The sequence below is a fragment of the Harmonia axyridis genome, chromosome 1, assembly GCF_914767665.1.
Source record: "Harmonia axyridis chromosome 1, icHarAxyr1.1, whole genome shotgun sequence".
In the NCBI taxonomy this organism is placed as follows: domain Eukaryota; kingdom Metazoa; phylum Arthropoda; class Insecta; order Coleoptera; family Coccinellidae; genus Harmonia; species Harmonia axyridis.
The window spans coordinates 61310923-61323702 of NC_059501.1; the positions used below are offsets into that span (position 1 = coordinate 61310923).

Below are 12780 nucleotides of genomic sequence, written 5' to 3' on the forward strand. Positions count from 1 at the left end.
GGGTCACCAATTTGTGGATAAAGTGTTCTTGCACTGTTACTAATGAGTATCTTGTACACAGCGAAAGAGACGAATAAGTGAATTAAAACAGATACAGATTATGTACGTAGTCTTTTTCCTTTCTAACGACGGGTTATATTTTCGATGTCAATTTGGGTTCTTCGTCTTGACCATTAGCATAGCTTTAATAATGATCACGTTGAGGCGTGGTCCTACTATTTTATCGGTTTTATTCCGAATTCCGAATGTTTGTTGAGTTTTCGTTTAAAATTCAACTTTCAAACTTAAAATTTCTTGAAGGAATTCCCTACATTCCTCTTCTCATGAATAATATACCAGGATTTAATTAAACAATATCATAACCTTGAAGTAGAGAAGAAATACCTCTGGAAACGTTGCTGTGTCCATAAATTTATTTAATTAACCCGTAACTGGTATGGTACAGTTTCTGGAACGTCTTTGGTAAGGTGGGGTCAGCCAGACCCCAACCTTAGTTCCTTGAAATATGTGTGTTCACATTAACTTATTGCATTCTTAATAGGTTCTTAATCAAGTCTGAATCATAATTGAACCGATAGTGTAAAATAAATAGATAATACTCTCATATAATTAATAATTTAATTCAAAAAACATAAATATTGCTAATAAAAGAACGTAAAAAAGAGAAAACTTTGAAATGCATATAACTAAGGAAAATCCTAATGATATGATTTCCCCAAAATTCTTAACTTAAAATATACTCTCCAATATAACTAAAAAGCCGAATGGAATGACATTTCTGTGATATGTACTAGAAAACTACAAGCGTTCTTCTGAGTAATCTTCGCAGACAGTTCGCGCACAGGTGCCACATACTGTAAAATGCTAAACACCATATGATACCTTTGTTTTTTGTCTAGCTTGCATGGACACTTGGCACACCTCTTTTCTAATTGATGAGATATTTTCCCTTCAGCTTCCGGAACGTCCCTTCCAGAATAGAAAGAATGTTCTGTTTTAGACTCCTAGTAAGGCGCTTATTTTCTATTATTCTTTCCATGTGGGGAAAAACAAGTTGCCTGGCCAGAGATTCAATGTATTCATATCTCGAAACTTGCGAATTATTTGGAAGAGAAAAGAAAATGATGGAAGTTTTCACTGAGGAAACATCCAGAATTTCATAGAATACCGTCATTTGCCATCGTCTGGAACGCCTGTTGCACCCGTAGACAGTACATTTTTTATCCAACGCATCAATTCCGCCCTTGGTGTTGTCAAAAAATTCAATAATTTTTGGCTTCTTTCCTTATTCACATTGGCTTTTCCAACTTTGGGGACATACGATGCTAATGTCATTCTGTTGGTAAATCCGAACAACGAAGTATGTACACTTCGTTTTCTCGACGGTAAAAATCATCGACGGAAATCACTTTCCAGGGCATCCAGATTTTTCAGTGCCTATTCTTCAATCAGTGGATCACCTGTTTCTTTCGTTTTCGTGATGAACTCGCCATTGCAACTTCCAAAATCAGACAACTTCTAGCACAAAATAATTACACTAATGGTAAGGTGGGGTCTCACATACCCCAAGCGAAGAAATACTGTCAACAGAATCGTGCCAACTGAAAATATGGGTAGATGTGTAACACTGTATTGCACAAGATACATTGACTGAAAGGTACCTGGACAGATAGCGCCATCGATCAAAAAAGATTTGAGCTATAGAGAAAAATAAATGCGCTGGGGTCTGGTAGACCCCACCTTACCAGTTACGGGTTAATGTGAACAAGAGGCAGGAGTCTATGCATCTCAGATACAAACAACAGTACCTAACCCTGTAAGTTTTTTATAGAAACTGATTTATGAGAAATGACGTGATCCAAGTTGGATAGTGAAACCGCAAAACCGTATAGAAGCATATTCAATATTTGACAGTACATAATGGAGATTACAGATACGTACTGCTTCAATTTCTAATAGCAATTCCTAATGTGGATCTATGATATTTGAATATAATTTCACACATAACTCCTGTCTGTTTTTATTATTAATATACAAAGAAAAAGAGTTGATGTTCATAACCTATAAACTGACAATGAATAACATAATGATTGGTACACTTGCACTTGAAAAAGTAAATTTAAAAGAAGAAGAAAAGAGTCTTCTTCTTCTTCATCGTAAGTTAGGACTAGTCCTGTGTTCATCAATGGTTTTCTAGCTGCTGCTGGGATGACGAAGACCAGCTTTCATACCATCTTGTAGGTGGTCGTCCTGGTGGTCGGGATGTATTTGGTTTTTCTTCCTGTGCGATCTTTGCCAAGCGGTCATCCGACATTCTGTCCACATGGTCTCTCCATGCTCTTCGACGTTTTCTTGCCCATCTCACCACATCCTGGATGTCACTTATCTCTCTAATCTCTTCGTTTCTTTTGCGGTTAAGTAATGTGTATCCCGCTATAGATCTCAGCGCTCGCATCTCAGTTGTTCTTAGAAGACGCTTAGTTACGGTGTTCTCTGCTCTGGTCTCTACCGCGTATGTCATCACCGGTCTCACACAGGTCTTGACTTTGCTCCTGGTGCTCATATATTTATTCCGCCAGAATACATCTCGCCAGTAGCACGATATTAATGATGCATTCTTTGTTTGAGCTTTCACTTCGTTCTTCAAATTCCTATTACTTGTTACATTCGCGCCTAGATATTTGAACGACATCACTTGTTCTACACTATGATCTTATATCGCGAGTTTACATCTTCTTGGTTCTTTAGATACTGTAAAAGATTTTGTTTTCTTCACAGATATTTGCATATTGAAAGCTTCGGCTATTTGTTGGAACTTATACAGGAGCCTTTGCAAGTTATCTTCGTCTTCTGATATGATCACTGCGTCATCGGCATAACATACGATTTTTATTTCTTTGTTTCCCATTCGGTATCCCCTTCCAGCCTTCTTCACTGTGTTTATTATCTCATCCATTATGATGCTGATCACTTTTTTCTCCCCTTTTGAAGACCGGTATCAAAATGCTCTCTTTCCATTCTGATGGTACACTATTGGTGTCCAGTATTTTATTGAAAAAAGTCTGCAATTCTTCGTGTAACGTATTCCCTCCATACTTGATCATCTCGTTCGATATTTCATCAATGCCTTGAGCTTTTCTGTTTTTACGTTTAGTGACCATTTGGTGTATTTTCTCTTTGTGTTTTGTATGTACTCATTTATAGGCTTTTTTCTATTCCTGAGTAGACTCCATATTCTCCTTTGTCCCCCGTAAAGATCATGCTCCATATCATTCGAAAATTTTCTCAATGATCCCTTTTTATTTTCCGGATATTTTCGTTGACCCTATTCCTCACAGATTTATACTCATCATATGTCACCGTATTAGATCTATATTGTAAGTAAGATTTTCTCTTCTCTTCGGCCAGCATCTTAACTTCTTGTTTAAACCAGGGTTTCGTATTTGGTTTTCCCCCTTTCTTTATAGTTCTTTTTCCAAATGCCTCCTCTGCTGCTTCAAGTATATTAGTTCTTAATTTTGCCCACGCCGTTTCGACGTCGTCGAAGTCTTGGATGTTGTTCGCAACTATTTTTCTTCGGAGCCTTTGCCGATACAGCTGTTTAGTTGAGTCGTCGGAAAGGGATTCTATATTAAATATACTTCTTGTCTCGGTGGATTTCTTATGAGGTGGTTGCACATCTGTTCGTATTTTTGCCAATACAAGATGGTGGTCCGTTCCAGCATTGGCGGAAGCTAGTGATCGTACGTCCTGTTTTCTTGTCGGATGGATATTTTTATTTGAGACCACGTAGTCTATTATTGACCTATGCCCTCGTGTATTTTCGAAGGTGTACTTATGTTGTGGTTTATGTGGGTATAAGGTGTTATTGATCCTTAGTTCATCCTGCATGCACAATTGTACCATTTGATCACCGCTCTCATTCATTGTCTCCTCGTTAAATCGATTCTTGATACCATCAGATATAGCTTCATCACCAATTCTCGCATTGAAATCTCCAAGGATTAATATTTCATCCTCGTTAGCTATATCGTCCAAAGTTGTTTGTAATGTGTGGTAGAATAAGCCTATATCTGCTTGAGGTTTACTCGTATCGGGTGCATAAACACTTAAAATGTGTGTTGGATGTGATATTTGTAGTCCGACTGTCACATGTAATCGTCTGTCGTCAATGTTTTTAACATCGCTGATATGGGTTTCAAATTTTTCATGTAACTGTAGGCCTACTCCTGATGCTGCTCTTTCATTCTTATTCTTGCCGCTATAAATCAGTATGTATTCCCCATATTTGCTGCTTCCTTTGTCCTTCTTCTTGGTCTACGACAGTGCACAAATGTCTAGCTTGTGCCTTTTAATTTCGAGAATAATTTCTTGGTCTTTATTATTAAATGATGTCACGTTCCAACATCCCACTCTGAGTAAAATCAGCTTCCGTTTGTGTTTCCTTGTTCTCGCCAGGTCGTTACTATTAAATCCAGTCATATCCGAGGCTAGGCCATTGGTTCCAGGAGCACTTCATTTTTTTACCCAAGTAGGTCGCTGACCTTACTTGAAACCCTCCTCTTTTTTCCGGGCTTGGGACCGGCTATGAAAGCACTGGGCTACTCAATCCACCCAGCGCAGTCATAGGCAGAGTTGAAGAAAAGAGTCATCACATTAAACAACACTAGAACGTTCCAAACTATAAACTTGAAATCAATGTCCTCCTTGTTGGACTGACCATCAATGCATTGACAGAAGGAGCTTGAACCACAGAATCGGGAAGACTGTTCCATTCACTGAAAACACTCTTTGGAAGGAAGTTCTGACGCAGAGTTGTTCTGAAATTTTCCCGCTTCAGTTTATAAACGTGACCTCTGAGATTGTTGCTGTTTTATCAGCGATTCCTGAGATGAATTCTCTATTTCGTTATGAGGACATGCAGTTTGAAAATGAATGATAATGTACGAGATTCCACAGCAGTTAATTATAAGGATCTATGGTTTTGAATTGTGGTTCTCTCATATAGCACCCATCTGTTCCTGATGTAAATTACCATAATGTTTGCTATATGGTTTGTATCTGTTTAAACAAAAAGTTGATGAAATAGAGCCTATGAGATTGGAATTGGATAGTTAAACCGCAAATCCATATAGAACCATATTCATCAGTTTTCAACAGAAATTTCATATAAATACCGCTTCAATTTCCCTAACCGAAATCGTGTAGGTTACAGAGTTCCCTCATCATAATTCCTTTCAAATTCTCATAAATTGTTTATATTTTTTCATGAGATTACATTTGATACATTGCCAGTGTGTGACATTCAGGTACAAGAATTTGACACAGAAGTGATGAATCAGGAAAATAACAGAAATCACAAATCGGAAGACGAAAGAGCTTTGATAATCACAACTCAGTTAATGGACAACTTCACTAGACATAATACATGATTAGAGAAGAAATCCTACCGAACGATATATTTAAAATTTTCTCGGTACAGTTTGAGATAGTGCCCACGCCAGCCAACATATGACATATACATTCGTGCACGACAGTTAGAAAAAAATGGCAGCCCAAACAAACTGAGCCTCTCTTCGTACGGTGGACGTGTGGCACCGAATGGAATCCTGTAGCTGGATTGACTCCAAGGTTTCACCATCTGGTCTGAACCATCACAGGTTGTTCAATTAATTTTTTGTTGAATAAATATTATTATTATTATTATATCGGCGTACGAAGAGTGATGGCTTGTTGGAAAATCAGCCACACAGAAATAGGATTGGGCCGAAAACTTTTAATGAACAAAATTCATGAGTGAGGCATCTGATGAAATTTACTTGATGATGAAGTTGGTAACAATTTTTGGATTAGCTGGTGCCTGCAGACGAGAGGAACTTACAAAACTCACCATCGACGATATAGATGATAAAGGAGACTTGATCATCGTCAATATTAAGGACTCCAAAAATCATTCACCAAGATCGTTTGTTATATCCCAAGACACCAATAATGGATATTTTCTGAACATATACAGAAAATATATGAATGTACGTCCAAAGGAAATACCTCATCGCCGAATTTTCATAAAGTATAATCGGGGAAAATGTAAGATTCAACCTGTCGGCATCAATACAATAGGAAAAATACCGTCCGAAATTGCAGCTTACTTACGCCTACAAAATCCGGAATTATACACAGGACACAGTTTTAGGCGCTCCTCGGCTACTTTCCTAGCCAATTGTGGAGAAGGTATCACAAATATTAAACGTTTAGGAGGATGGAAGTCAACTGCTGTTGCTGAGGGATACTTGGAAGAATCTATTAACCAGAAAAAAAAATGTCCACTAAAATTCTTAATTTGAATGGTTCTTCCTCTTCAAACTGTAATACAGAATCATTACCTTCCAAAGAGCCTTCGAACAATATGATGGCAAATATTCAACGTTTTGCTTCTTCCTCTTCAAACTGTAATACAGAATCATTATCTTCCAAGGAGTAGCTGACTTCGACCAATATGATGGCTTCTGCTATATATTTGCATAACGCGACCAACTGCACGTTTACAATAAATAAAACTAATAACTGAATATTTCTAATGAATATATTGATAATAATGGGAAGAAACAGAATGTACATAGAATCCTTATCAAAATTTATTTTTATGTGCTGTTAGTCTAGTTTTAGAATTTATGAATATTATTACAGTTTAAATTTATTTCATAGGCTTGTAGTCTCTATGGACCGAACGTCAACGATGAGAGTACAATGGTAACGACTTGTCAGAGACTTTTGTCAGTCATGTGTATTTAGAATGATCAATTCACATTTGATCTGTGTGTTGAAATCGATCTCGTATAAGCGCTTGTAGAAAAAATATTGTTCCTAACTCGTGCGGAAAGTGTTTTTCCGCACTCAACTGCTTACCCAAACGACGCGAAGCGGAACGGCAGTTTCGTGCGGGAAAATATCACTTTCCGCACTTGTTAGGAAAATAACTATTTTTTTTCTTTTTTGGCTATAATAGGTTCTTCAAAATTCATTACATGTAATGTGTCATGTACATGTTTAGACAAACCACAAGTCTGTTTTCCTTGTCTACAGTCCTTCAGTCTTCTCATCTAGAATGTAATTCTCATTGCATGTGATTACAAGTCTTTCAAAAAAGTATTCCAAATTTATCTTTATGTATTAAAACTTGTTCGATTTCAACAGATGCTTATATTAATATCATGGTAAACATACATTAATTTGTTCTCTTGGAATTTTTTTTTATTTCAGATATGTAGATATACTCTTTCGTTTCAGATGAAGTGCCGGAAGTGCATACCACGCAGTAAGATCACCCAACTTTTAACATTAGATATTTAGGAGCTAGATATGTTTTGGTAGGATTTAACATTTAAATTGTGTTAATATATCATTCTTTATTTGAGTATTCATATTATTTCTCCGAATCGATGCGATGGCAATTGGCACAACTTCACCCTATACTCATGACAGTTTGACCACATATTATTAGTTCGATCTGCCATTTAGTTTGTTTACAATGATTATAATCACCACCACTGTTCAACAAAGCACATATAGTGAAAGATAGAGAGTCTTTTAAATCAGGTTATTATTAGATTCAACACATTTCTCATAAAATATCGTGTAGGATGTAGGTAAGTAAGCTTATTTAAGAGAAAAGAAAATAAAATGGTCTTCTAGTGCAGATAATACTCGAAGGTTTGGAAATACCAGAAAATGAAAACATTATATATAATTACGCAGTCCAAGCTCCATATTCTAAAACAATATATCTATTGTTGTTCCATGATAAGTAAATATAACTGTATTATTTTTTATCATAGTGCAGTCATTTCAGATAAGACATATTATAAACACATGTAACGTCCAGTGAGACGCTGATTTTCATGAAGAAAAACAGTTTCAAGTTTTTTGTCATTGACTTCGACATTGAAATCGAAGTAACCTGTTCACTTGAATTTTTAATTAACGGAGTAGAAGTATTCTTATGTTTTCTGATTCAAACAAGAAAATTAAAAATTTTCTTGAAAAAAACTGGAAGTTATTAACATTGTACTGAAGCCCTATTTTCATTGACTTGACGAAGGTTAAATCATCAACAGTGAATATTACAGAAAGTTATTGGATCGATTGGGCGAAGAAGAGGAAAAACGTCTGCAAATGCAAAAAAAAAATCTCATTCAGCATGCCTCCAAGACAATGCTTTTTGTTACGAATCAATGAAAATCATGAGCAAATTATAGATTTTTCTTACAACTATAGATTTTCAACGAGTTTTGACATAATTTCTTTAAAAAACAAAGAAAATAATAACGGACATCCCTCAAGGAAAAGTGCTAACTGCAGACACGTATTTCGGGCTTTCGGCTCGAACACTTGTAGGAAAACAAAAGTTTTCCTACAAGTGTTGTTCATCCTTACACTACTCCTACATTTGTAATTGTTTGGAAAAAAAGTTAGGAGTTGGACTGGTTCTCTGAAACAATCTCATTAATAACCTTATTGTAAACTCTTAGGACTTGGAATTGTCCTCTAAAACAATTTCATTATTAACCTTATTGTAAACTCTTAGGACATGGAATTGTTCTCTAAAACAATTTCATTATTAACCTTATTGTAAACTCTTGGGACTTGAAGGTCTAAGTAAATATTTAATCCAGAGTCTGCGAGTTTACAATAAAAAACCAAGCTACAGCGCAAAATCACATGAAAAAAACAAAAAAAAAATACAGAAATGAACCGACAATATTGATTCACAATAATCTAAATTAGCTTCAATACATGACACATCAAAAATCAACACTGATAATTAATATAATATCTCAAGAGCAAGAAAATAACCGTATACCAAAAATATAAAAAAATACAATCATATACATTCAACCTAACCCCGTTACATATTTATCGACAATACACGCCAACGAATAAAAGTGAATGTCACACTCTCTCGCAACTGAGTTGAAAGTAGACTCCATGAACCAAATGGGGGACTGTATCAAAGAATTTTGGTCCTGGGTGTCCCCAAGTGGAAAAACTTCACCGCAACCAGAAGAGGTGGGCAATCTATACTGTTGTGCATAGTTTGTATAGGAATCTGAGACAGAAAATTCCTCTCCTATCCCGCAGCGAAACCACATTGAATCGACTTAACAATGCACCATGGTCCAATCCTTTTGGTGGATAAACCCTATCCTCCCTCCAAACTAAGAATTTCAAAAACCTTCTCTGAACGGCCTCAAGGCGGTATTGATGGAAAAAATAAATAGGATGCCAAATAATGCTGCCATACTCCAACTTGCTTCGGATGAGTGAATGAAAGAGACTCAAAAATGTTGAAGTATTGCTGAAATATTTTCCATTACGAACAATGAATCCATATGTTCTCGAAGCTGATGAAATGAGTTGGGAGATATGTGGAATGAAAGTGAACTTCTGATCAAAAACCACACCAAGGTCTTTCACACCATCAACTAGAGATAGAACTTGATCCCCGACGAAATATTCACATCTCAGCATATCTTTTTTCCTTGTGTAGGTAACAACACTATACTTTGAAACATTCAAACCCCACACCACTTGGCAACACTTGTGATGTTTTTACCAGGTACCAGTTTTATCGTACATGCAGGGTGAAATAAGACACACACTCAAGGGAGTATCAGACGAGTTTTATTCATAGTATCACCAACTTTTACATTACACGAGATACACAAGTTATCGTGTGAAGAAACAATAATGCCGAATCTAGAACTGCCTATATCGGCTTATATGCATAGTTATATATCAGAATATAGTTTACAAATTATCATTGACGACATAGTAATAAATTATTGGTAATTCAACAATGAATTCCAATTGTAGCTACCTTGCGGAAATATCGCTACTGAAATGGATATTGGAATTTGACCAACATTACACCTCCCCCGCTTGAAAAAAAAATTTTTTTTTCTTTGTTAATGAAAAAAAAAAATCTACTTATCTAAGACTTACACTTTACTATATACATCATCTTAAAGCTATATTACTAAATTTCCTTAATTTGCTATTTACATGTACTATTACTAATAATATTTTTACACAGGCCAACACACATTTTGGTGCCTGCGATTTTTTAACTGTTCCTGAGTAATTTTTGGATGCAAAATGTAAAAAAGTTCTCAGATTTTGTCTATCAGATCTAGTTTTTGAGATTTTTAAAAAAATTGTGTATATAATTTACGTTATAACTGTTATAATATACAGGGTGGCCATTCGAAAACGAAACAGACGAGATTACAGACGAAATAAAGTTTTTCGATAGAAATGCTCGGACAGGTCGATTTCTGTTTCGAGGGCGACAACTTAAGATGTAGGTTACGGACGCATAGCGCTTCAACCCTTGCTGCTACAACCCCCACCCCCAATTTTTGAATAGGGAAGATGGGGTGAGTGATACCTCAATTTAAAGGTATTTTTATACTGATTTCAGCACAGTAATTGTTTTTTCATTTTATGCATAAGTTCTCGAAATATTCATGCGTTAGTTAGTTAGGAAGGAAGCCACAGTCATGGTTGTTTTGAAGCTCAAAATGTCGATTTTTCACAAAATACTACAAGTGCCATGAAAACACCACTTCATTTTCAAATACTTAGTTGAGAATATTTCGAGAACTAATGCATAAAATGAAAAAACAATTACTGTGCTGAAATCAGTATAAAAATACCTTTCAAATGAGGTATCACTCACCCCATCTTCCCTATTCAAAATTTGGGGGTGAGGGTTGTAGTAGCAAGGGTTGAAGCGCTATGCGTCCGTAACTTACATCTTAAGTTGTCCCCCTCGAAACAGAAATCGACCTGTCCGAGCATTTCTATCGAAAAACTTTATTTCGTCTGTAATCTCGTCTGTTTCGTTTTCAAATGGCCATCCTGTATAATATTACTATTGACAGTTAAAAAAAACAAAGACACATGGATTTAAGTATTTATTGCAAAAACTTAATTTACATAATTACATTAGTCACTAATCACATAAAAATTTTCTTTTATACGATTTTCTAGAATGGAGTTTACTAGGGCAGTCTCGCTGAAGGCTCCAGCAGTAGTCCGCCATCATGTGGCTATCCCATCGTCCTTGATAACGATCTTCCACTAGTTTTAATATCCTGGTGGAATCTTTCCCCCTGTTCTTCACTACAATCACCTAAGTTTTCTGGAAAACGATCTAGGTGGCTGTGGAGGTAGTGAACTTTTATACTCATGTTACAGCCGAGAATATTAAAATTTGAAAGCATAGTTTCCACTAATTCTACGTAATTCTCTGCTTTATGATTGCCAAGAAAATTTTGTACTACTTGAACAAATGAACTCCAAGCGTTAGATTCAGTCTCGTTCATTAATGTGGTGAATTGTGGATCTTTAACAAGTTGCCTTATTTGAGGACCATCAAATATACCAGCTTTTAGTTTTTCCGTGCTAATGCCAGGAAATTTACGTGACAAATACCCAAAACAATTTCCATCTCGATTTAGTGCCTTCACAAATTGCTTCATTAGGCCTAGCTTGATATGCAAGGGCGGAAGTAAGATTTTTTCTCTTGAAACCAAAGGTTCGTTGATCACGTTTTGTATTCCTTGAATCATGACATCTCTTGAAGGCCAATTTTTGTTAACCCAGTGCTCATTTGTGCACATTGGGTCAGGGACAATTCCAGGTATCCATTTGGCTAATTAGATTCTGGGAAATTTCTATTTTGACGATTAAGTACATATTTATCTCTTTATTTGTTGTCCTTTATCAGAAAAAAATATATCATTTAACCTGTAACGTGTATCTCGAAAACTAGAGCTGATAGAAAAAATCTGGTGGCATTTTTGGAATCAGCACATTAAAAACATCTAAAATCAGATGTTAGATTTCTGGCACCAAATTTTTTTTTTCATTTTGTTGGCCTGTGTTATCTATGACATGTCTATTAAAAAAAAATACGGTTTAATCATGTTTTTATGCACTTCTTTCACTTTATTGTCTTTTTTCAACACAACATTATAATTCTTGACATCCATTATTTCGTATGGACCGCTGAACAAAGCGTCCAATTTATTTTCAATATTCTTGTTTTCTAAAAGTACCTTATCGCCTATTTTGTAATCAACTTTCTTACAATTTCTATCAAAAGTCTGTTTCCTTTTGATTTTTTCCTTCACCAAATTTTCTCTTGCATCTTTCCAAGCTTTTTGCAATCTGTATTTCAATTCAATGGGATAATTATCGAAATTGTATATGCGACCGATTTGGTTTTCGATATTCTGTGGAATTCTACTAGGTTTTCTAAGAACAAATTCATGAGGAATATAAAGAGTGGATGTATTGTTATATGAAAAACACCAAAAGGGTACCCAATTACTCCAATTATTACTTTCTTCATTTGCACGCATACGGAGATAAGCTCCTAAGTGTTTATGTGAGTTTTCAATCATACCTAGTGTTACGTGGTGATGAGCTGTTGAATTCAGATGAATAACATGAAGCAACTCGCACGATTCCCTGAAAACTTTAGCTTAAAATTCCGTACCTTGATCCGTAACAACTTCAGAGGGTATACCATATCTAAGTACAACATTTTCTATGAAAGCTTTTGCAACTGTTTCAGCCTCTTCATTCAGCACTGGATATCCCTCAATGAACTTAGTGAGATCACACTGAATTGTAAGGATATATTTATTTTCGTTAATATCGACGGGTAACGGCCTGACCAAATCTAAAAATATTTTTTGAAATGCAGAAGAT

At 35.7% G+C, this 12780-nt stretch overlaps 2 protein-coding genes across 2 annotated transcripts; both read right to left on the reverse strand.

Annotated features, from left to right (window-relative positions):
- Positions 1 to 2182: 2182 nt before the first annotated feature.
- On the reverse strand, positions 2183 to 2692 carry LOC123672567. Its single transcript, XM_045606722.1, has one exon. The coding sequence runs from the start codon at positions 2690 to 2692 to the stop codon at positions 2183 to 2185; it is 510 nt and encodes a 169-aa protein (XP_045462678.1).
- Positions 2693 to 3285: 593 nt separating this feature from the next.
- Positions 3286 to 5926, reverse strand: LOC123672577 (craniofacial development protein 2-like). Its single transcript, XM_045606734.1, has 2 exons — positions 5891 to 5926; positions 3286 to 4317 (listed from the first exon to the last, which is right to left on the reverse strand). Exons 1-2 carry the CDS (start codon positions 5924 to 5926, stop codon positions 3286 to 3288), a joined length of 1068 nt encoding a protein of 355 aa, XP_045462690.1.
- Positions 5927 to 12780: the final 6854 nt, after the last annotated feature.

What these genes read in the sequence shown, in the direction of transcription:
- LOC123672567 (XM_045606722.1), bottom strand. Translation starts at nt 2,692, where the DNA reads ATGTCGTTCAAATATCTAGGCGCGAATGTAACAAGTAATAGGAATTTG.
- LOC123672577 (XM_045606734.1), bottom strand. Translation starts at nt 5,926, where the DNA reads ATGATCAAGTCTCCTTTATCATCTATATCGTCGATG. An exon ending in TATCATCTATATCGTCGATG is followed by an intron (nt 4,318 to 5,890) that starts GTGAGTTTTGTA and finishes GCACTGTCGTAG; the next exon opens with ACCAAGAAGAAGGACAAAGG.